This window comes from Bos grunniens, chromosome 3 (genome assembly GCF_055505025.1).
Source record: "Bos grunniens cultivar Pamir isolate PY7600 chromosome 3, Bosgru_T2T1.0, whole genome shotgun sequence".
Lineage (NCBI taxonomy): Eukaryota > Metazoa > Chordata > Mammalia > Artiodactyla > Bovidae > Bos > Bos grunniens.
In genome coordinates, this window is record NC_141167.1 from 87,156,560 (window position 1) to 87,180,090 (window position 23,531).

The following is a 23,531-nucleotide window of genomic DNA, read 5'->3' on the forward strand; positions in this document are numbered from 1 at the left end:
TTTTTAATTGAATTACTTTCAGATAAAGAAGGCTCCATCTCAAAGTGTTATGGCAGTATAAAGAGAGAGGTGGTTGGAGAAGTAAGCAGGGGCCTGGAAGTGAAGGCCCTTGTAAACCTGGCAAAGAGTCTGGTGCCAACTCTGAGGGCAACACTGGGGCAGTGATTCAATCTGATTTGCATCTCAGATGGGTCACTCTGGCTGTAGCCTAGATGGTGGCTTGAAAAAGAGGAGGGAGCAAAGCCTGGGAGAGCAATGAGGAGGCTCCTCTAGGCAAGAAGTTCACTTCCCGGAGTAGCAGTGTGGGTGGAGACAGGGGGACTGATTCAAGAGATACTTTGCAGGCAGAAAATAGATAGGGTATCAGTGATTATACACAGGACCTGAGGGAGAAAGGTGTCAAGGACATGGTTCCTGGCTTGAAAAGACGCTGAATGTAACAGCGTCAATATCAGAGCAAAAGGATCATGCCAAGACTGGTATTTTACTTTTTAAAGAAATATTTGTTCAGATATTTTAAAGAAATAAGCAAAACTAAATATCTAAGTGGTTCAAGTATACTTTCTATAACATCAGGTAAAATGTACATTTATAAAAATATAAACATTACTTATCAATCTAATATAAATTGCTAGCTAGATAAAAAGAATGAAGAGAAAGTGTTATTCAAAAAATCCTGAAGAGTCGAGAGATAAACCTATGCACCTATAGTCACCTAATCTGTGACAAAGGAGGCAAGAGTATACAGTGGATAAAAGGCGATCTCTTCAATAGGTAGTGCCAGGAAAACCGGACAGCTACATGCAAAGAATCAAAGTAGGACATTTTCTAACATCATACACAAAAACAAACTCAAAATAGATGAAAGATCTAAATGTAAGACTGGACACTCTGAAACTCTTAGAGGAAAACACAGGCAGAACACTGTCTGACATAAATCGCAACAAGATCTTTTTTGACCCAACTCTTAGAGTATTAAAAATAACAAAAATTAACAGATGGGAGCTAATTAAGCTAAAAAGATTTTGCACAGCAAAGGAAACCGTAAACAAGATGAAAAGACAACACATAGAATGGGAGAAAATATTTGCAAATGAAGTTACCAACCTAGGATTAACCTTCAAAATATACAACAGTTTATGCAGCTCAATATCAAAAACACAACCCAATCAATATCAAACAACCCAATCCAAAAATGGCATTTCTAAACAGACATTTCTCCAAAGAAGACATACAGATGGCCAACGAGCACTTGAAGAGATGCCCAGCATCACTAATCATTAGAGAAATGCAAATCATAACAACAATGAGATGTCACCCCATACGGGTCAGAATGGCCGTCATCAAAAAATCTACAAACAATAAATGCTGGAGAGGGTGTGGAAAAAAAGAGAACCCTCCTACATTGTTAGTGGGAATGTAAATTGGTACAGTGACTGTGGAGAACAGTGTATTGGTTCCTTAAAAAACTAAAAATAGAGCTTCCTTATGATCCAGCAATCCCACTCCTTGGCGTATATCTGGAGAAAATCATAATTTGAAGAGATACATGCACCCCAATGTTCACTGCAGCACTACAATAGCCAGGACATGGAATCACCTAAATGTCCATTGACAGAGGAATAGATGAAGATGTGGCATGTAAATATGCTATGAAATACCACACAGTGATAAAAGCAAACAAAATAATGCCATTTGCAGCAACATGGATGGACCTAGAGTTTGTCATACTGAATGAAGCAAGTCAGACAGAGAAGGACAAGTATCGTATGCTATTGCTTACACGTGGGACCTATGGACATATTTACAAAAAGAAATAGAGTCACAGATGTAGAAAACAGATTTATCATTACCAAAGGGAAAGGGGAGAGGGATAAATTGGGAGATTGGGATTGATATATACACACTACCATATATAAAACAGATAATGAATAAGCATTCTATAGCACAGGGAATTCTATTCAGTACTCTGTAATGATCTACATGGAAAAGAATCTAAAAAAGAGTAGATGTATATAACTGAATCACTTGCTGTACAGAAGAAACATTACAGTGTAAATCCACTATACTCCAATAAAAATTAATTTAAAAACAACAACAACAAAATGCTGAAGATCAGTATTGCCACCACGAAGCAGATGATAGTATAATTCAGTTAGATACAGGACAGCAGTGGGGAGAGCATCTGAGAACTGTTTTTAAAAGTTGGATCTCGCCAGTTCAGGTTCGATGCATGAGACAGGGTGCTCAGGGCTGGTGCACTGGGATGACCCAGAGGGATGGGATGGGGAGGAAGGTAGGAGAGGGGGTTCAGGATGGGGAACACATATACACCCATGGCTGATTCATGTCAATGTATGGCAAAAACCACTACAATATTGTAAAGTAATTAGCCTCCAATTAAAATAAATTAATTAATTAAAAAAATAAAAGTTGGATCTGATGTCCCTGAGGAATCCTGCCGGTTACAAATAAGGATTGGGAGCTCAAGCGTAAGAGCTGAGCTCTAGATAAAAACTTGGAGACATCAGTCCATGAAGGCAACTGAAACTACATAAATAGCTTTGTGTAAGAGAGTTGAACTGAACCTTAGGAAAGGCTAGGATTTTAATTGAAGTAGAGGATGTGTAGGGAGAAGGGTGGATTTACAAACTGAAGATAAGAGCAAGTCAGAGAAAGCTATGGAGTTTGGAATAAGTGGATGCTGTTAGTGGTGTGCTGCTAAATATTTAACAACTGACTCTCTAGGGAGGGGAAGGGCAGTCCTACTTTTTAGTATTTGCTGACTGCGGTGGTATGAATACTCTCATCATAGCCAGTTTCAAGTTACCGGTGTCATTGGGCATGGAGTTGGGAAGAGATGAGCCTAGTCAGCTCTTGTGGGCTCCGACGAACTCTAGCACACAGCTGGATGTGGTCCTGAGGGAAACAGGATTGTCAGGTGGTAGTGGAGGGTCCACCTAAAAAAGAAAGTGAGCCACTGATGTGGCCATGAAGCTTCTGGTGTGGCCACAGTGCCACTGGTGTGGCTATGAACCTTCATACACTTCTAGGGGGAATATTAAATGGTGCAACCACTGTGGAAGACAGTTTGGTAATTCATCAAAAAGTTAGGCATAGAGTTACCATTTGACCCAGCAACTCCACTGCTAAGTATGTTCCCAAGTGATTGAAAACATATGTTCACACAAAAACTCATTCATGAATATTGCTAACAGCATTGTTGTTGTTAAGTTGCCCAGTTGTGTCCAGTTCTTTTGCAACCCCAAGGATTGGGATTTTCTAGGCAGGAATGCTGGAGTGGGTTTTTTTGCCAGGATATCTTCCTGACCCAGGGATCAAACTCACATCTGCCCACATCTCCTGCATTGCAGGCAGATTCTTTACCACCTAGCCACCAAAAGTAGAAACAACACAAATATTCATCAACTGATGAATCGATAAATAAAATGTGGCATATCCATATAATGGAACATTATTGAACCATAATATTAAGTACTGATACATCCTACAACATGGATGAACCTTGGGAACATTGTGCTAAGTAGAAGAAGCCAGATAGAAAAGGCCACATATTGTATGATTCCATTTATAGGAAATGGAAGCTGGGAGAGCAATGAGGAGGCTCCTCTAGGCAAGAAGTTCACTTCCCTGAGTAGCAGTGTGGGTGGAGACAGGGGGACTGATTCAAGAGATACTTTGGAGGCAGAAAATAGATAGGGTGTCGGTGATTATACACAGGACCTGAGGGAGAAAGGTGTCAAGGACATGGTTCCTGGCTTGAAGAGACGCTGAATGTAACAGCGTCAATATCAGAGCAAAAGGACCATGCCAAGACTGGTATTTTACTTTTTAAAGAAATATTTGTTCAGATATTTTAAAGAAATAAGCAAAACTAAATATTTAAGCAGTTCAAGTATGCTTTCTATAACACATCAGGTAAAATGTACATTTATAAACATGTAAACATTACTTATCAGTCTAATATAAATTGCTAGCTAGATAAAAGGAATGAAGAGAAAGTGTTATTCAAAAAATCCTGAAGAGTCCAGAGATAAACCTATGCACCTATAGTCACCTAATCTGTGACAAAGGAGGCAAGGTAAACCCATAAAGATGGAAAGTCGAGTTGTGGTTACCAGAGGCTGGGGATAAGGAAGATGATGACTAAGGGCTAATGAGAAGAGTTTGAGAAACAGTGTACTAGGGGATTGTGCTGTTGCTCACATATATTCTTCCACTGAAGTTACAGAAGCCTTGTCTGTTGGCCTTGTTCTCTAGGCCAGAGTTCTGTCCTCCAGCTTCAAGCTCTCCATCATAACCAGCTAGCATATCCAACGCTGTCCTTGGAGAGTTTTGCATAGGCCAGGACCTAGTTGACCTGATTTTTTCATGTGTGATTAAAAGCTCAGGTGAAAACATTTAATGGAACATCTTGACCTCATTAAAAACCAAGAAAGGCACATCTTTGAAAATACAATCTCATAAAGCCTTACTTTGTAGACAGATGTGTGTACCAAACTTTCACTCACCAGAAAGGGATTAGAATTTATAAAGGGACATTTTGTTTCCTGGCTACAAAGCCATTTCAATCCTAAGGATATTCACCAGCCATACGAAAAGCCTGCTGCACCTGATGGGCTGGCCACAGTTACTAAGTGTCATAAATGTCAACAGCCAGGCTTTCTCTTGGAGATTAGCTTCGGGGGAGTTTCTGGGGAGAAAAAGTGGAAAAAGGACAGATGTTGTTTCATATGTACGAGTAGACTGGGATCAGAGAATAGGGTGAGTCAGGACAGGTGGTAAACATCAGCAGAACAGAGGAGAATCTAATTGCTGCTGTCACATAGCTGTTAGGCTAGAAATGTGACCTGACTCCTTTCTCCCTTTCCTATTGCCCGGGTGCCCCTTCCATATCCCCCCTCCAAGCTAGGTCATAGCAGTAGTTGGCTGCTGCTGCTTTTTTAACCAGTTTACAAAAAGTGTTCCTGAACCTAATCTCCTAGTTGTCTTGACAGTTTGATGTTACTCAGTTTAGGGGGATTCTGTTAGTCATCTTAGCAGAGTGTTGGCATCCCTGTTCTATGGGGGACGGACCTGTGGTATGTGGAGACTTAATAACTGGTCACAGTTGTTTAGTGTGGGGTGGCAAGAGGAGAGTCTAGATCTTTTGATTGTGATCTTGAGTGCCTGCATAGCTCCACAGCTGCTCTCGAGGCATGCTTTTTGCCCTCGATTCAATCGCTCAACGAACACTTATTAGTAGCTACTATGCATTGGGAACTCTTCTAGGCTCTTGGGCTACATCAGTGAACAAAATCAGAGATCCCTGTTCTTATGGAGCTTACATCTAATCTGGAGTGAGGGCAGGGGTAGAAATAGACAAGGAACATAATGAATAACTATAAGTTATAACGTATGTTTGAAGGTGATATGTACTATGGAAAGAACAAGTCATTCAGGCTTTGAGGATCAGTGGGACTGAATTACAGGGAGGTCGAGGCAGTAGGGGTAGTATCGGGGGGCTTGTGGGGACTAAAAGGAAGATGCATGTAAAGTGCTCGGCCCAGAGCCTGGTGCGTGGGTGCTCATACCTGTGGCAGCTGTTAGCACCATACCAGTCTTGTCTCCCAAGAGCTCCAGACCAAGGCTGTGCCCAAAGTGGACAAGCAGCTTAGTAACAGACAGGTTAGATGGTGAGGTCAGGGGCCTGTCTGGCCCAGAGCATGGTGCCACAAACTGCCCCAGCTGGGTGTAGAGACCCTGTGTATGCTTTCTGTGATGTGTCCATGGCCAAACCAGCAAGGCAGGTCGTAGCAGAGAGATCAAGCACCATCTCTTTTGTTTTTGATCAAAATGGACTCTATAAATCCAGAGTTGAATAGAAAGTGCTGAAAGAAGGGGCAGCATAAGGCCAGGCGCCCCCCCCCCCCATACTCCTGAGAGTCCCGGGGCTCCTGGCATTATGTTGCTAGGCAATAGCACACAGATTGAGGACAGTGGGCAGGGGTCAGCCTGCTTGGGGTCTGTCAGCTGGTGCCTGCTCTGGGAGAGAGAGGGTATTGCTTGTAGGTAGGAGGAAACCACTGACTGCATGAGGTGATTAAAGGAAGACCAAAATGCAGCCTTAACTCAGTGAAACTCTGCTTCATGCATGCAATTTCACCTTCAGGGATTTGCTCTTTCCAGTAAAGACTGGTGTTAAACTTTTTGGGATGTGGAAATTTTGATTTAAACAAAACCTTAAATTACTTAGGAATAAATTTAACAAAATAGTTGCAAGATCGATAAATGAGAAACTACAAACTACTCCTGAGAAAAATTAAAGAAATGAAGAGATATACTGTGTTCATGGTCTGGAAAACTCAATATTGTTAAGATATCAAACCTCCCAAAATTTACCTATAGGTTCAATGCAATTCTGCTCAAAATTCTAGCAGAATTTCTTTTAATAAAAATTGACAGTCTAACTTAAAAAACTTAACTGAGAAGAATAAACATGTAAAATAGATTTTAAAATAAAACTTTGTTCTCTTAAAGTGAGGAAAGCTCAACTCACTTCTGAAGGGGCTGGCTCTCTACACCCCTAGATTCTGGAGCTGAATTTGAAAGTCCCTGGGTTAAGGTATTTAAAAAGTGAACACCCTGTTTTGGGGTAAAATATTAAGCCATTTAAAAACTATGAATGCATTATTACGGATTTTAGTGATTTTTCCTGTGTGTGCAGGGATGAATAACAGACTCCTTAGAGGGTCTGATGAAAACTGTGTCCAGAAAAATGCATATATCTAAAATTCTGGATTTGGTTGTGTAGGGAAAATTGTCTAGGATCCTAGATTAAGTGACCTCCCCCATCTTGTATGAGATGTACTTACATGATTTGCTTCCTGATGGGATAATTATTTAAGTTTCCATAGAAGAGTGAGTTGAAAGCAGAAAAGGATCTAGAGAAGAATCAGAATCTTTAGAGTAGAGCCCAGGAATCTTTTGTTTGTTTGTTTGTTTTTTTAGGAATCTGTATTTTTAACATAATCTTCAGGTTGTTGTGATGATTAAACAGATTTAGCCACCAGAGATCGAGGGCTGGATATGTCTAGACCTTTAGGCTCAGATGGTAAAGAATCTGCCTGTGATGTGGGAGACCCAGGTTCGATCTTTGGGTTGGGAAGATCTCCTGGAGAAGGAAATAGCAAGCCACTCCAAAGTGGATCCATGGACAGAGGAGCCTGGTGGGCTACAGTACAGTCCATGTGGTGGAAAAGAGTCAGACTCGACTGAGCGACTAACACTTTCACTTCTTTTTTAGGATCCAGGGCTTCCTTGGTGGTTCAGAAGGTAAAGAATTTGCTTGCAAAGCAGGAGACCCAGGGAGACCAAGTTCAATCCCCTGGAGAAGGGAATGGCTACCTACTTCATTATTCTTGCCTGAAGAATTCCATGGACAGAGGCTACAGTCCATGGGGTCTCAAAGAGTCAGACACAATGGAGTGACTATCACTTTCACACTTTAGGACCCAGGAGACACTGCTACTGAGCCAGCAGTCTTAAGAGCGTGGGAAGGAGGGAGAGAAAGGAGCAAAGAGGGAGTCTCTGCAGTCTGACAGAAAACAATCAAAAAGGTCCTACAAGGTCAAGGTCGCTGAGTCCCAGTGTCTGCAGACCTTCCACCCAGAACCTGAATGAGAGCACTCCAGAGCAGAAAGAACACAGAACAGTTCTGGAAGCCATTCAGCTGGGGCTGAGCCACAGAGAAAGTCTCTTTGGGGGCACTAATGTTCAATTCTGACATTTCACCATGATCTCCTTGTTCTGTGCTAAGCAGAGCTTACTCCTCCCTTCCAGGGAAGGGCTGGTCTCTCCTTGGCAGTCAGGATTGTTTAATGGGATCTGCTCCTGTCTGCATCACATGCTTTCTCAGCAAAGAAGCATTTGCACTGTACCAACAAACACCTACTGACCCCACTTACCAGCTCAGGTGTTTGCCTGGGGCACCCAGCCCCCATCTTGACATTCTCCCCCAAAGTATCTGCCTTTCAGGGATGCTGAGAAGGGGCTGAACCTGCAGCTGGCGGAAGAATGGGAGGGGCCTCTTCCAGACCCTAAGGCCCCTAGTCAGAATCCAGGTTTACTTAAGAACCTGTTTCTTGACTCAGGCCCTGTCCCAGCCAAGACAAACCCAAGTCATGTTGATTCCCTGCTTCCTTGGTGGCTGTGACTTTGTGTAGCACTGGTTCAGTGACCTTAAGACTCAGGATCTGAGACTCTGCTTGGTTCTGTCTGTTCTGTCTCTGGGCGGTGAGGGGGTTGGGGAGTAGGGCAGGGGCAGTGGCCGAGTGGTTACCTTTCTGGCCAGTAGCTGTCTCTGGGCAGTGATTCTTAGCTTGTCATTGTTTTACTCAAGTGGATCCATTTATCCAAACTGAACAAGATTTGTGCACTTCAATGTATATAATTTTTCCCTAAAAATAAATAAACCTAGAAAAACTAACAACAACTTTGAGTGGGGAGGAGTAGGTGGAAGTAAATAAGCAGAAATGGCAGAAACTATAAGTATAGAAGCTGGGTGATGGGTACCTGGGGGTCATCATATTCTGTCTTAAAATATACATTTGAATTTTATTGTAATAAGAAGTGAAGAAATTTAAAAAGACTTAGAAATCTCCCTCCCTGATCAAGAACCTCAAAGAAACTCATACTCTTTACTCTAGTAATTCCACTTCTGGGAATCTCTCCAAAGGAAATAATCAAAGATACACATAAAGCTTCATTGTAGTGCTATCTAAAATAAGGAAAAATTGGACAAAACTCAATGACCTGTAACAGGAGAATGGTTAGAGCAACTGTGGTGCAACCTTAAAGACACAGGAGCATGCCCGTGACCTAAAATGTAAAAAAAAAAAAAAAAGTCAGAAGAAGAAACTACATATCATGGGATCTTCATTTTGTTTTAAAAATGCATATGCATGGACTTCCCTGGTGGCTCAGTGGATAAGAATCCGCCTGTCAATGCAGGGCATACAGGTTCAATCCTTGTTCCAGGAAGAATCCATATGCTGCAGAGCAACTAACCTCTGTGCAGCAACTACTGAAGCCCACAGGTCCCCAAGCCCATGTGCCACAGCAATTGAAACCCTTGTGCCGCAATGAAGAGTAGTCCCTGCAAAGCAACGAAGACTCAGCACAGCCAAAAGCAGACAAATCAGTAAATGCATATATTGTATGATTTCAGCTATGGTGGTTTAATTGCTAAGTCATGCCTGACTCTTGGGACCCCACGGACTGTAGCCTACCAGGCTGTCAGTCTATGGGACTCTCCAGGCAAGAATACTGGAGTGGGTTGCCATTTCCTTCTCCAGGGGATCTTCCTGACCCAGGGATCAAACCCATGTCTGTTACATCTACCCGCACTGGCAGGCAGGTTCTTTACCACTAGCTCCACCTGGGAAGCCCCAATAAATGCATATGCACATATAAAAAAATCTGTAAAGAAATGTAATAAAATGTTAGAAGTATTGATCTCTGCTTGGTAGGCTTTTGGAAGATTTTAATTTTCTTTTTAATTCTAGCCTGTATTTTCATAGTTTCTACAATTAACATTTCTTACTTTGATAATTACTTTAAAAACTGAGACATGCCATTTTGAAAGAAGAGGGGGAAAGATGGAAAGAAAAACAGATTTTCATGCACATAGCAATGTGCATATGTGCATATGTGAAATGTGTGCAATGTGCGTATGTGAAGTAATAAGGTATTGGAACTGGAAGGAATCTTAGACGTTTGAAATCACCTAAGTCCAACTTCCTCATTTTACAAATGAGAAGACTGAGGCCCAGAGCGTCAAATGTCCAGCTAAGCCATTTGTTCTTAGTCTCTCTGACTGCTTGTTTTAGCAGCTCACTGAGCTCTCATGGCCTCAGGACCTTAACAGCCTGGGCTGTATCCCCGATGTTAACCCCTGGAGGCCTGTTTGGGGAGCAGTCCTTGGATTCTCCAGTTAGTCTGGGCCACCTGTTGGCAGTGTCCTCAGCCAGTCGGGATGGAGAAATTCCCTGTCAGAAAGAAGGCCAGTGAAACACTAGACCTCGCCACCCCCTAATCACCTAGAGCTTGTCCCTCAGACAGTTGTAGCTGGCCATCTCTGTCTTTTCAGCTCTGCTTTGGCAAAGGTTACTTCTAGGCAGCTAGGTCATATGTTCCTCCTGTGTCCCATTTAAAATTGTGACTTGGGGACATGTCATGTCATTGTGCCTGGGGAGAGCAAAGAATTATATGCTGGACATACGAATGAGATCTATTTGAGTGTCTCCTGGGAGCTCCCTGGTGGTCCAGAGGTTAAGAGTGCTTCCACTGCAGGGAGCGTGGATTTGCTCCCTGGTCAGGGCACTAAGATCCCACATGCTGTGCAGTGCTACCAAATATAAAATAAAATTCAGAATTTTTAAATGATTTTTTTCTAAAAAGCCAAATTAAAAAAAGAAAGATTAAAATCCATGTTTTAAAAAATGTATGCATGTGTCTCCTTTGTGAATCTGCATATTATGTAGACCGTATGCTCTCCAAGTCAGGTCACTAGGTAAACTGAGGTTGTGTTGGGGAATTGATTTGTTCATAAAACTCTGAATATAACTGAGGAGTCCTGCCAATTATATCTCTGTCTAAGCCGACGTCTTGGATGGTGAGATCAACTATAGCTCAGATCTGAAACAGCTGCAGCAGAGCCACCTGCGTTGGATGGTGTGAATATCCCCAAGGGACATGAAGTAAATTAGCACATATTGAAGGGAAATTTTCTAAGGCCCGGAACCACCATTTTCCCAGCAAACCTCCCACCCAAGTGGGACACAGGGGACACCAAATGAGAGACGATGCAGAGGCAGACGTGGCTCTCGAGTCTCCAACAGGCCAAATGCAGTCAGAGTGACTGAAATGATCTGCTCGAACAGATTTGATGTTTTAACACTAATTATCAGGCCTCAGAAGAGACCCTGGCTGCTGGCAGACAACCAATACTGTCTTATTTAATTTTTAGATTTGGCTGTTAAGTTTGGCCCAGCCCGAGATTGTGTTTGATGGGACTTCCGAGAGTGAAGGATTCCTGGTAGGAAGGCCTGGGTTCTAGCTCTGTGTGACCTTGGACAAAGCCACTTCACCCCATGGGGAGTGTTTTGTCATCTGTGCAATGGAGGAAACACCCCCTGCTCTGCTTGCCTTCTGGGGAGTTTGAAGATCAAATGAAATGGTGTAAAAGCACCATGCAAATGACAGGCATAATTACGTTCACAGGCAGAACATGAAGCTTTTCTGCCTGGTTCACTCAATTCTATGTAATTTACATACTGTGGATCTTACCCTTCTTTCTTGCAGCAAAATCCTTTGGAGAATATCATTTTTAGACCCGAAATTGAAAATGTGTAGTTTCCTTATTCATCTTCAGAGTCCTCTGGGATAAAGAAAAGAGTGGAATTAAAAGAAAAAAGAGACCCAGAGTGATGGTAGCCCAAGGGCACAAAGAATTCCCACCCAGGTGTTCTTTCTTTCCTAGATGACACTGACATCTGATCTAAAGTCAAAGCTTCTCATCCTAAGCTCCCCCCAGCTCCTCCTTCTCCTTTGCATCTTCTCCCTCTGGATAAAAATGCCCAGTTTACACTTTGCTGTCCTGAGCCATGCTGGGCACAACCTCTAGTACCTCTAAGTGCTGGACAGACAATAGATACTTGGTAAATTATATTTATAATAGAAGACAATAGAAATGGAGCTCTAAGATTTTTCTCTCATTACCCTAAGTTTCTTAAAGTACAGATCAAAAGCAAGGTTTACCACATATCCACAAGTCTGAAATAACAGCTTGTAAGGCACACCAGCTTTTATGTATCGAAAAGAAAGGAAAACCCCATCAATTAAAACATGACACTGCTGCTGCTGCTAAGTCACTTCAGTCGTGTCCGACTCTGTGCGACCCCATAGGTGGCAGCCCACCAGGCTGCCCCGTCCCTGGGATTCTCCAGGCAAGAACACTGGAGTGGGTTGCCATTTCCTTCTCCAATGCATGAAAGTGGAAAGTGAAAATTGAAAGTGAAGTTGCTCAGTTGTGTCCGACTTAGCAGCCCCATGGACTGCAGCCCACCAGCCTCCTCCATCCATGGGATTTTCCAGGCAAGAGTACTGGAGTGGGATGCCATTGCCTTCTCCGTAAAACATGACACAGTGCTTCCTTATTGTGTCGTGTATAAGCCACAACTTGATTTCATAGGTGTTAAAATATGAAAGAAATATGCATCTTAGAAGAGATGAAATGAAGTCTATTTACCCCTTCCCAAAAGTACAGATTTCTCCTTTTGATTCTGATGAATTCTTAGGTTAGCCCACTTCAAACTGTCTCAGTTTTAGCCCCAGCTCAACTCCTTACATTGCATTTATGTGCAATCATCCTTCCATATGGGTAGAAGGGGGACATTAATTCTATTTTTCTTATGGATACAGTAATACAAAGTACTTTAGGGCTTGAATATAGTTTTTGGTTAAGTGAGGATTGCGAAATGCTTGTCAAAGCCAAAATCACATTAATTCTGTGGCCTGTTGTTTGTGACAAGATTTAAAAGAGTAAGAAATGTTTTGAGTATTTGCCACAGCTATTGTGCTTTCTTTTTCCCAAGCAGTGCTTTCTGTGATTTTTGTTGCAGTGCTTCTTGTTTTATTTAATATGCTTGATTTGGCTGTTTTGTTGTTGTTATTCAGTTTATTCTTAGATCAGGTGAACTATGAGTTTTCACTGCACAGAGAAATTAGGTGTGAATACAGCCCATGGGGTTGCGAAGAGTCAGACATGACTGAGCGACTTCACTTTCATTTTTCACTTTCATGCCTTGGAGAAGGAAATGGCAACCCACTCCAGTGTTCTTGCCTGGAGAATCCCAGGGACGGCAGAGCCTGGTGGGCTGCCGTCTATGGGGTCACACAGAGTCGGACACGACTGAAGCGACTTAGCAGCAGCAGCAGCAGGCTGATGTGATGAGAACCCATCACCTGCCTGGGATAAATATGATGTTTTCATAAAATTTGAGGCAGGAATTCATAGTTTTTTCAGGGCAGAAGAGAGCATGAAGAATGCAGGGAAATCAGGGGAAATAGAAATATAGCTTTTGTGACAATCCTTTGTAATTTTTCATGGGCCAGTCCGTGTTTGTGAATTCTGCAGTTTGGGACAAGAAAAAATCCACCTGTTTCTAGCCTGTTCTTTAGTCACCTTCTCACATTGCTCTGGCCTAATAGGACATTATTTATATACAACAGCAGAGAGACATGAAAAAGCGGGCGGGGCAGTGGGGGGTGTTGGCGGTTCTAGGGACTAGACCATGGCCAGTGGAGAGGAATGATCCAAATGGCCATATAGGCCCTGTATGTTCTTCATAAGAATCATTTCAGCTCCACGATGCCTTGCCTCTCCCTGTAGCAACCCCCTCCCCTGGGGCCCAGGGCCCATTACTGTGATGGTGAGTGTCAGTAGCCTTCTGGCTGGGCAGGAAGTAGGTGGGAAGCTGTTAATGTCTGACAGATGCTAATGCATACTTTGCCCCTTCTCTCCCCTGCAGTCTGAGTACCACTATGAGTACACCGCGTGTGACAGCACAGGTTCCAGGTGGAGGGTCGCCGTGCCGCACACCCCAGGCCTGTGTACCAGCCTCCCCGACCCTGTCAAGGGCACCGAGTGCTGTAAGCAGTCCTGCCTCTCAGCTTTGGCCTCTGCCCCAAGCCCCCTACCATCCGAGTTAGGCCCTTCCTGACAGTGCGGCTGCCTCAAGGAATCAGATCTCCCCACCCCTGCCTCCCCATCCACCAAATCCTGAGATTTGGTGCAGGAGTGCTATTTCACGGATGGGAATCTCAATTTATTTTTCTTTTCAAATTTAAATCCCATCACAGTATAAAGTAAAAATCATTCCAGCTGTGTGTCACTTAGATATTTTTCTCTGTTTGCATACATTTTCTGTTCTGGTCTGTGCATTTCTCTCCAGTCTACACTCTCCAGCCCCAGTCACTCATTAGGAAAGATTGTGATTTGCAGTCGTTCTTGAAAAGGAAGCCAGAGAAGATAAATTTCTGCAGAGACAGATCTTTAAAACGCACTGGGCATCACTTCAGGGAACAAGAATGTTCCCGGATTGGGGAGCTGACCATGCAACCGGAAAGGCAGTGACTTGCCTGCAGCTCCTATTCCCTCCTCTAGGACTCTGTAGCTACAACTTTCCTATCACTAGCAGCTATTTTCCCTGTGCTGTTCCTTTTAGAAAAGGCAAAAACAAAATATTTTTTATTTTTAACAATAAAGATCAGGGACTAGAATCAAGGAATCTTTGACGATTTGGAAAGGAGATTGAGGGCATTTAACATCTAAAATATGCTTAGCCTAGTGCCTGATTCAGTAGGTGAGCAAATAAATACTTGTTAAATCAATAAATGGATATTGCTAAGATCTGAGTATTAACAGAAACAAATCAGCCATCTTCAGTAAACTTGGCCAGTGTTCTTAATATGTGCACTTGCGATGTGAACCACAAAGATAAATAAGGCACAGCCTCTGCCTTCAGAAGCGTACAGTCTGGTGGGAGGAGCAGACATCCGTTTATCTATTCATTTTTTCAGCAAACCTTAGGGGAGGTCCTGCTGTGGCTGTGCCGGTTGCTGAGCCATCATGCCTGGAGGAGCTCAGAGCCTGGTAGGAGGCACACATCAATATGATGTGTTAGATGAAGTGAAAAGAATGGGCCTTATGGATGCTTAGGGATCAGGAACAGCTGGGAGAACCACTCCAGCAAAAGGTTGGAGGTGGGAGAACATCAGACACATTCAGAAAAGAGGATGTGGACTGAGGTGGAGACAACACAGGGAGGGGATGGATGGGAGTGGGGTGGAGAAGGGTCTGGAGTGCAAGATTAAGCCAGTTGGGGTTAGGTTGGGGGAAAATTGTAAAAGACTTTGAGTGCCAAATTGAGAGCTTAAGTCTGTAACCAAAAGTTGGTGGGTGGTGCCTGATTATTTTTTAAATACCAGAAATAATAGTATGGGCTTCTCTGGTGGTTCAGTGGTTAGGAATCCACCCGCCAATGCAGGGGTCATGGGTTCAATCCCTGCACTGGGAAGATCCCGCATGCTGCAAGGCAACTAAGCCTGTGCACCACAACTGCTGAGCCCTTGCACTTCAACTACTGAAGTCTGCTTGCCTGGACGCCATGCTCTGCAGCAAGAGAAGCCACTGCAATGAGAATCCATGCACCCCAACTAGAAGAGTTGCCCCGGCTCGCGGCCACGAGAGAGATAAAGACCCAGTGCAGCTAAACATAAATAAATTTTAAAAAGAAATAAGTATGTATCAGTATTTCAGAAAGATACTTCTGACCACAGAATGAGCAAAAACAAGAAATAGGCAACTCATTAGGAGGACATTGCAATGGTTGAGCTCACTTAACAGATCACAATAATCCCAACCAGCATGGTGCCAGTGGGACCAGAAAGGAGAAGACAGAGGCCAGAGACAACAGGAAATCCAAGGCCAAAAGGCCAGGCGCCCCTTCAGAGGCGCCCTTCAGAGGACGAGAGACTCTGGTACCCTCTTTTACTGGGGAGCTCTCAAAATGGCTGAGGAAATGAGAATGGCCCAAAATGCTGCAACAAGGCCCTACGTCTTTTTTTTTTTTTTTTAATAACAGCTTTGGGAATTCCTTGGCAGTCCAGTGGTTAGGACTCCATGCTTTTATGGTTCAATCCCTTGTGGAGAAACTAAGATCTCACAAGCCGTATGGCACAGCCAATAGATAAATCAATAATGATTCACCCCTGTAAGTTCTAAAATTCAATGGTTTTTAGACTATTCACAGATTTACATAATTATCACCACTATCTAATCTCAGAATATTTTTATCACCCCAGAAAGAAACTTCATATCCATTAGCCATCTCTCCCCATGCCCCCTCCCCCAAGTCCCTGGTGCCACAGATCTACTTTCTGTCTCTATGGATTTGCCTAGTCTGGACAGTCCATGCAAGCGGGGTCATAGAAGATGCGCCATGGCTCTAAGTCTTAGTGCGTGAAACCCTTAGGTCTCCATCCTCTGCTCCTCCCTCTAGGATGCCCACACCGGCCCACTTCTAGGTGGCAACAGCCTCACCACCTGTCCTTATCCCCGCTCTTGTGTTCCAGCCTTCTCTTGCAAAGCTGGGGAGTTTCTGGACATGAAGGACCAGTCGTGTAAGCCGTGTGCTGAGGGCCGCTACTCCCTTGGCACAGGCATCCGGTTTGATGAGTGGGATGAACTGCCCCATGGCTTTGCCAGCCTCTCAACCAACATGGAGATCGAGGACAGCACCTTGGAGTCCACCGAAAACTGTACTTCGTGAGTCGCCCCTCTCCCCCTGCCCCTCCCCCTTAGCCCCTCACCTCCCTTACCTCCCTGCTCCCCATGCTGGGGAAGGGGCTGCAGAGAGCACTCCACAGCCTCTTCTCCTTCTCCTTGGGGTGAGGGCTGGAGCAGGGCCCCCCTGGACTGCTGGATGTGCTGCCCACTCAGCCCAGCCTTACTGACCTAAGCTTACCAGCGACTGATAAGCACTTGTGACAGGTGAAAACCACCAGGAAATAGACGTTGATAAGATGCACAAGGGTCAAATGGCCCAGTCTGTTTAGGACAAAATCCAATTGAATTCTACCATGGAATTTTGGATCAGCCAAAACACTTCCTTAATTTGATTGCAACACTCTGTGCAAAGCCTCGAGTATCTTCCTGGCTTTGGTGTCAACTTCTAAATCTGGTCTCCTAATCCTAAGTTTATGGGTTTGGGGAGATAAAGAAGGACCAGAGCTTTGGTCAGTCATGGCTGAGATGTTCCAAACACTTTGAGACCCTGGTGACCAGAGAATTCTCCAGCTCAGAAGAGGATCTTTTCAGTAATTGAAAAACTCAGTCCAAGGTGCTTACAGAATGGGTGAGCTGCCCTTACCCAATCTTTACATATTTAATTCTAAGGATAAGAATTATATGATGTGCCTTGGTTCAGGCACTATTCCAGATGCTTTGCATACATTATTTTTTCTAATCCTCACGAGAACCCTTGTGAGGGTGAAACAGGTATTATTGTTCTCATTACACAGATTTGGAACTGGAGGCTCAGAGAGGTTAAATGACTTGTCCTTTGTTATCCAGCTTACAACTGGGGAGACTAGAATTCATCCTCAGTCCCAAGCTTTCCACTGCCCCATGCTACCGCCTTCAAATAACATTTAGTGTGTTCAAGACAATACTTGGGTCTTAGAGAGGAAAAGTTGGGGGGGTTGCATGGATGTAAAAGACAATCGTCCACTACTCTTTGTTAAATATTGACAAGGAATATAGGAGAAAAGTACATGAAAGTTTCTCTTATACCCAATCAAAAGGATAAAAAAATTAATTGTATTACACATGAATTTTTAAAAGTTAGAGCAATATGTCCCATTCCTATACTTAAATATCCTAGAAGCACCACTGTCTGAGCCAGGCAGCAGGTCTTTTAACAGTCCAATGTTTATGTTATTTTAGAGTTCAGTATTATGAGTCAAAGGGCTTCCCCAGTGGCTCAATGGTAAAGAATAAGTCTACAGTGCAGGAGACACAAGAAGACACGTTGTTCAATCTCTTGGTCAGGAAAATCCCCTAGAGGAGGAAATGGCAATTTACTTCAGTAGTCTTGCCTGGAAAGTCCCATGGACAGAGGATCCTGGTGGACTATATAGTCCATAGCATCGCAGTCGGACATGACTGAAGCAACTTAGCATGTATGCATGCAAGGTGGAAATGAGATGATACTTGGAAAGATTTGCAATCTTGGAAAGATTTGGAGTGATTCCTGGCATTAGAAATAAGTCAAGACAGATTGTTATTATTAAACATGAAATGATCTTCACTAGGAACAGCTCTGACAAAAGTCAGAATTGTAATGCATTTTGCAAATGTAACCCACTTATGGCATCTTTTAATTATTCATCCACCTTCAGGAGTTATTTATAGCTGATGCCGTGGAGCACATCAGCTTTAAGTGCTGTCTCTTTTAACAAGGAGAAATCAATACCATTAGGTTAGCTGGGTATCTTGAATGAGCTCAGCTGAGGCATTTTGGATATGTTTTCACTTGAGAATAACACTAACTGTTGAAGAGCTGGAAGTACCATATTATTCTGACAAACACAGGGGGAAAACAGTGAACTAATCTGAGGTTCCCTTATCATTGTTCAGTCGCTCGGTGATGTCCGACTCTTTGCGTCCTCATGGACTGCAGCCCGCCAGGCTTCCCTGTCCTTCACCATCTCCTGGAGCTTGCTCAGACTCATGCCCATTGAATCGGTGATGAGGATTTGGAACCTTACCTGGTCATTATTAGTCATTGGCAACCAGGGCTGGTCTCAGGCAGAGCAGTGAAATAGCACAATTGTCTTTGATCACCGTCTCTTACATTCATCTGTTTAATGCCCTGAGTCCCTCTCTCACGCCAGATCCATGGCTTGGTGCTGATGACACAGAAGTGAGCAAATTAAGTTTGGTCTCTGCCCTCACGGCATCAACAAGCCAGGCAGGAAGATAAGCAATTCAAGAAGAATTAAAGTGTGATCAGAAGAGATGCGATAAGATGTTCAACCTCATTAATAATCAAGGAAATAAGGTTTAAAGCCCAGGGAGACACCAGTGTTCTATCATATCATACTAGCAACAATGTAAAGTCTGACCATTCTAAATGTGGGGAGGATGCAGAGCAACAGGAGTTTTCTGCCCGTGGGTGTAGTTGATAACATCTACTCTGGGGCATAACATAGCTGTAGCTGGTAAAGTTGGAGGTTCACAAACCCTGTGACCCAGTGGTTCTACCCACCAACCCCATTCCCCAGCCAGGCTTCAGACACGTGTAGGAGGAGACCAGTGCCAGAATGTTCCTAAAAGAGTGTGCACAAATCAAAAAACTGGAAACAACCTAAATGCCCATCAACAAGTAGCGCATAAATACATGTGGGTGAACCGTAGAAAGCAATCTTATATACTGGTGAAGATGAAAGAAGAGCTTTTATTCGTCCGTGAATATCGACGAATCCCTTGATCATTATACATGTTGAAGAAAGAAAAGCAAGTTTCAGAATCCATGAGTGTGATACCATTTACACAGGTTTAAAAATAGGCAAAGCAATATCATACAGTATATTGTCGAGAGATACATACACAATGAGTAAAGGGCAGAGAACCACGAGGGGCTATTAAGCACCAAATTCCAGAAAGTGGTTACTTGGCAGTGGGAAAAGGCTTGTGTGACGTAGATGGGGTTGAAACTAGCTAGGGGAACACGAAGGCTTCTGCTGTGTTGCATTTATTTCTTTTTTTAAATACTTGTTTATTTGGCTGCATTGGGTCTTAAATGTGGCACACAGAATCTTCACTGGGTCATGCGGGATCTTTCACTGTGGCCCACCGACTCTCTAGTTGTGGCGCATGGGCTCCAGAGCTCATGGGCTCAGTAGTTGTGGAGTATGGGCTAGTTGCTCTGCAGCATGTGGGATCTTAGTTCCCTGACCAGGGATCCAACCCACATCACCTGCATTGGGAGGTGAATTCTTAACCACTGGACCACCTGAGAAATCCGTGTGTTGCATTTCTTAAGCAAGGTGGCAGGTCTTGGATATTTCACATATTTAAATGAAATACAATAGGATTTTACTCCTTGGAAGGAGAGTTATGACCAACCTAGACAGCATATTAAAAGACATTACTTTGTCAACAAAGGTCCATCTAGTCAAGGCTATGCTTTTTCCAGTGCTCATGTATGGATGTGAGAGTTAGACTATAAAGAAAGCTGAGCACTGAAGAATTGATGCTTTTGAACTGTGGTGTTGGAGAAGACTCTTGAAAGTCCCTTGGACTGCAAGGAGATCCAACCAGTCCATCCTAAAGGAGATCAGTCCTGGGTGTTCATTGGAAGGACTGATGTTGAAGCTGAAACTCCAATACTTTGGCCACCTGACACAAAGAGCTGACTCATTGGAAAAGACCCTGATTCTGGGAAAGATTGAAGGCAGGAGGAGAAGGGGACGACAGAGGATGAGACGGCTGGATGGCATCATCAACTCGATGGACGTGGGTTTGGGTCAACTCCGGGAGTTGGTGATGGACAGGGAGGCCTGACGTGCTGTGGTTCATGGGGTCTCAAAGAGTCGGACATGACTGAGCGACTGAACTGAACTGAACTGTGATCATGAGAGGGAAAGAGTAAGAGCTGAATGCACACGTAGCACAAGCAGGGCAAGGCGGACTTCTCAGATTAGGTGACATTTATTCTGAGACATGAGCAGGAATTTTAGGTGGAGGGAGGAAGAAGTTTGTTGAAGGAGAGAACAGTGCATGGGAAGACCCAGAGGTGAGAGAAAGTTTCGCAGAAGAATTGAAAGAAATTCTGTAGGGTGAGTATAGAGAGTGGGTGAAGGGTTTGTAAACTATCCTGAGGGCAACAGGGAGCCACAGACTGAGTGCAACTGGGGGCGACACAGCCGCAGTGTCAGGCAGGGAAGTGGTACGGGCTGATTTTTGTTCTGGAGGCTCCCTCCAGCCACACCATGGAGAAGGGATTGGAGGAGGCAGGTCGATGCTGGAAGGTGGGTTGGGATTGATTCAGAGCTGAAGGGTATTTGGGGAGGAAAAGGAGAGCCCTTGGGTAGGGTAGACAGAATAGAGATATTTAGAAAATAAAATCAACATCCCTTCTCCCTTCCCCCTTCCCATAAAACCAGTTCCTAGTAGCATCTAAAAGTGGACATTAAAAAACAAACAAACAAACAAACAAAAAACGGATTAGACTGGATAGATTTCTGAGTTCTACAAAACAACTTTATCAACTTTCTTTGACAACTTTGAATTAGGCAAACCTGGGTTTGAATCTCAACCCTGTCACTTGCTGGCTGTGTTATATTGGGCAAGACACTCAACAAGCCTCAGTCTTCTATCCATTAAATGGGGACAAAATTGCACTTCCTCTTACTGATAAAAAGAAATCATGAACACAAAATATGTAGTTCATTATCTGGGTGATAATAAGCAACCAATAAATGTTATCTACCCCACACCCCCCCACTCCTCACCTGCACAATATTGCCTGCCGTCTGCCTTCTGGGTAGTTCTGTATAATGTGGGGGTGCACCTACCTGACCGCCCCTTGGCTGTACCTCCAGGCTCCTTGACCCAGACGTCATTCTTCACTGAACATTTTCAGGTGTAAGCTTCCGCTTATGAATCACAAGTCTGAAATTCTGCAGAGACCTAGCAGGACATGAGACCTGAGATCGCGCAAGCCCTGGTGGGCTGGCCTCCTGACTGTGAGCTTGGCTCCCATTTCCTCACAGGTCCAAGTGGGTTCCGCTGGGAGACTATATCGCCTCCAACACAGACGAGTGCACGGCCACGCTGATGTATGCCGTCAACCTGAAGCAGTCCGGCACTGTTAACTTTGAATACTACTACCCAGACTCTAGCATCATCTTCGAGTTTTTTGTAAGCCCCTGGCTGGGGGACAGGGGAAGGTGGGAGATAAAGACCCCATAAGGCTCAGATGCATTTACAGAAATCACACACAGTCCCGCTTGGGAAATTTTCACAGTCGTTTTTCCCTCTGGAGAGAACTGTGGTCAAAATGAGCTGAAGCTTCAAGAGTTAAAGAAAAGATGGAAGTCAAAGGATGCTGGTGGGGAACAGTACAGTCTGGGAGAGTCCTAGGTGCTTTCCCGTGTTCTGACATGAAAATAGCTCTGAGTTCTGCAACATTTCTTTAGTGTCAATGTACTGACATCCTGTGTGTGTTAACTAGCTCCTGCCCTACTTCAAGGATCATGAGTTCTGAGCTGTCTTTCTCCCATAAGAGGGACCCTGTGGAGGGCTGGTGCTTTGTGGGGTAAGACACTTGTTTCCTTATAAAGCTGAGACTCTGATCTTAAATTCCTGCTGCCTCAGGTTCAGAATGACCAGTGCCAGCCCAATGCAGATGACTCGAGGTGGATGAAAACCACAGAGAAAGGATGGGAATTTCACAGTGTGAGTATCAGAGCAGCCCTCTCCCTAGAGACCCCAGAAAAGGGACCAAGGAACAAAGGCCTCTTCCTCCCAGTCTGGGCCTCCACCCTTCTCTCCTTGGAGGGCAGGAGCCTGACAACATGAGGATGCTGTAGTTTCTCTCGTGAGTTGACATAATATGGATGTGAATTGACTCGCTCCTCTGGCTTGATCCCAAGGACCAGAGCTCTGCAGGTTTAAAGGGCCCAGTTCCTGGGGCTGGGCATGGATAAACAGAACCAGAGAAGAAAAAGGAGGGAGATTCCGCCTTGCTGTTGTCAGTATCTTCAGGTCCCTTCATTGGTCTCACCGCAGAAATGCTCATGATATATGTGATTGAGGGAGACAAGGGAGAGGACATTGAGAGAGTTGGAGGAGGAGGCTTCGGAGGAGAGAGGAACTGAGCCAAGGGGGCAGAAGGGCAATGCTGAGGAGGCGGAGGGAGAGGAGCAGAAGAGGAGCTGCCATGCAGGCTGCAACAGGAGGGGTCCCTCCAGGAGGCTGATGCAATGGACCAGCAGCATCTGTCTCTGTGAGTGAACTCTTTCCTGTTTGTGGTTTTTAGGTCGAGCTAAATCGAGGCAATAACGTTCTCTACTGGAGAACCACAGCCTTCTCAGTGTGGTCCAAAATCTCCAAGCCCGTGCTGGTGAGAAACATTGCCATAACAGGTATGGATTGTAGACAGTGGGGTTGGGTCTGGGGTCTGATGCTGACTTCTGCAGGGAGGGAGGGTGGGGTTAGTCCCCACAGCCCTCAGTCTCCAGGCTCAATCCTTGCCTTTCTGTGTGGTTCTTCCTCCCCAGGGGTGGCCTACACTTCAGAATGCTTCCCCTGCAAACCTGGCACGTACGCAGACCAGCAGGGCTCCTCTTCCTGCAAACTATGCCCAGCCAACTTTTATTCCAATAAGGGAGAAACTTCCTGTCACCAGTGTGACCCTGACAAATATTCAGGTGAGGGCAGGAAGAGTTTGGTGTTTCAGGAGCGGTGGGGCCGGGGTGGGGGCGGGGTGGGGGGCAGGGGGGTAGGGGTGGGGTAGGGTGGGGCGGGGGGAGGTACCAACATATATACAGAGATGAACAGGAAGTGGAGCCACCCTTTCAGCCAAGCTGAAGATGATTCTTCTAGAGCCCTTGTTTTCTGGGCCCTGGAAGAGCCTGGCTAATCCACCAATCACTCTTGAAATGAAATCATTCAATAAGTATTTATCAAGCCATTACTATCTGCCAGGCCTTATTCTAGGTGTTTGGAATACATCAGTAAACAAATTAGATAAGGATCCCCATCTTCATGCTCTTCCCTGGTAGCTCAGTTAGTAAAATATCTGCTTGCAATGTAGGAGACCTGGGTTCGATTCCTGGGTCAGGAAGAGCCTCTGGAGAAGGGAATGGCAGCCCACTCCAGTATTCTTGCGGAGAATTAC

General features: G+C 44.4%; 1 protein-coding gene across 2 annotated transcripts in view; it reads left to right on the forward strand.

Moving 5' to 3' along the window:
• The window catches only part of ELAPOR1 (endosome-lysosome associated apoptosis and autophagy regulator 1), a 75,030-nt gene that overhangs the window by 21,882 nt on the left and 29,617 nt on the right, over positions 1-23,531 (forward strand). For both annotated transcript variants that reach the window (XM_086391588.1, XM_086391587.1), the window contains 6 exons: positions 13,593-13,713; positions 16,198-16,390; positions 21,403-21,550; positions 22,007-22,087; positions 22,671-22,776; positions 22,912-23,061. In XM_086391588.1, coding sequence (XP_086247714.1) covers positions 13,593-13,713; positions 16,198-16,390; positions 21,403-21,550; positions 22,007-22,087; positions 22,671-22,776; positions 22,912-23,061 — 799 coding nt within the window. The remainder of the gene's footprint in view (positions 1-13,592; positions 13,714-16,197; positions 16,391-21,402; positions 21,551-22,006; positions 22,088-22,670; positions 22,777-22,911; positions 23,062-23,531) is intronic.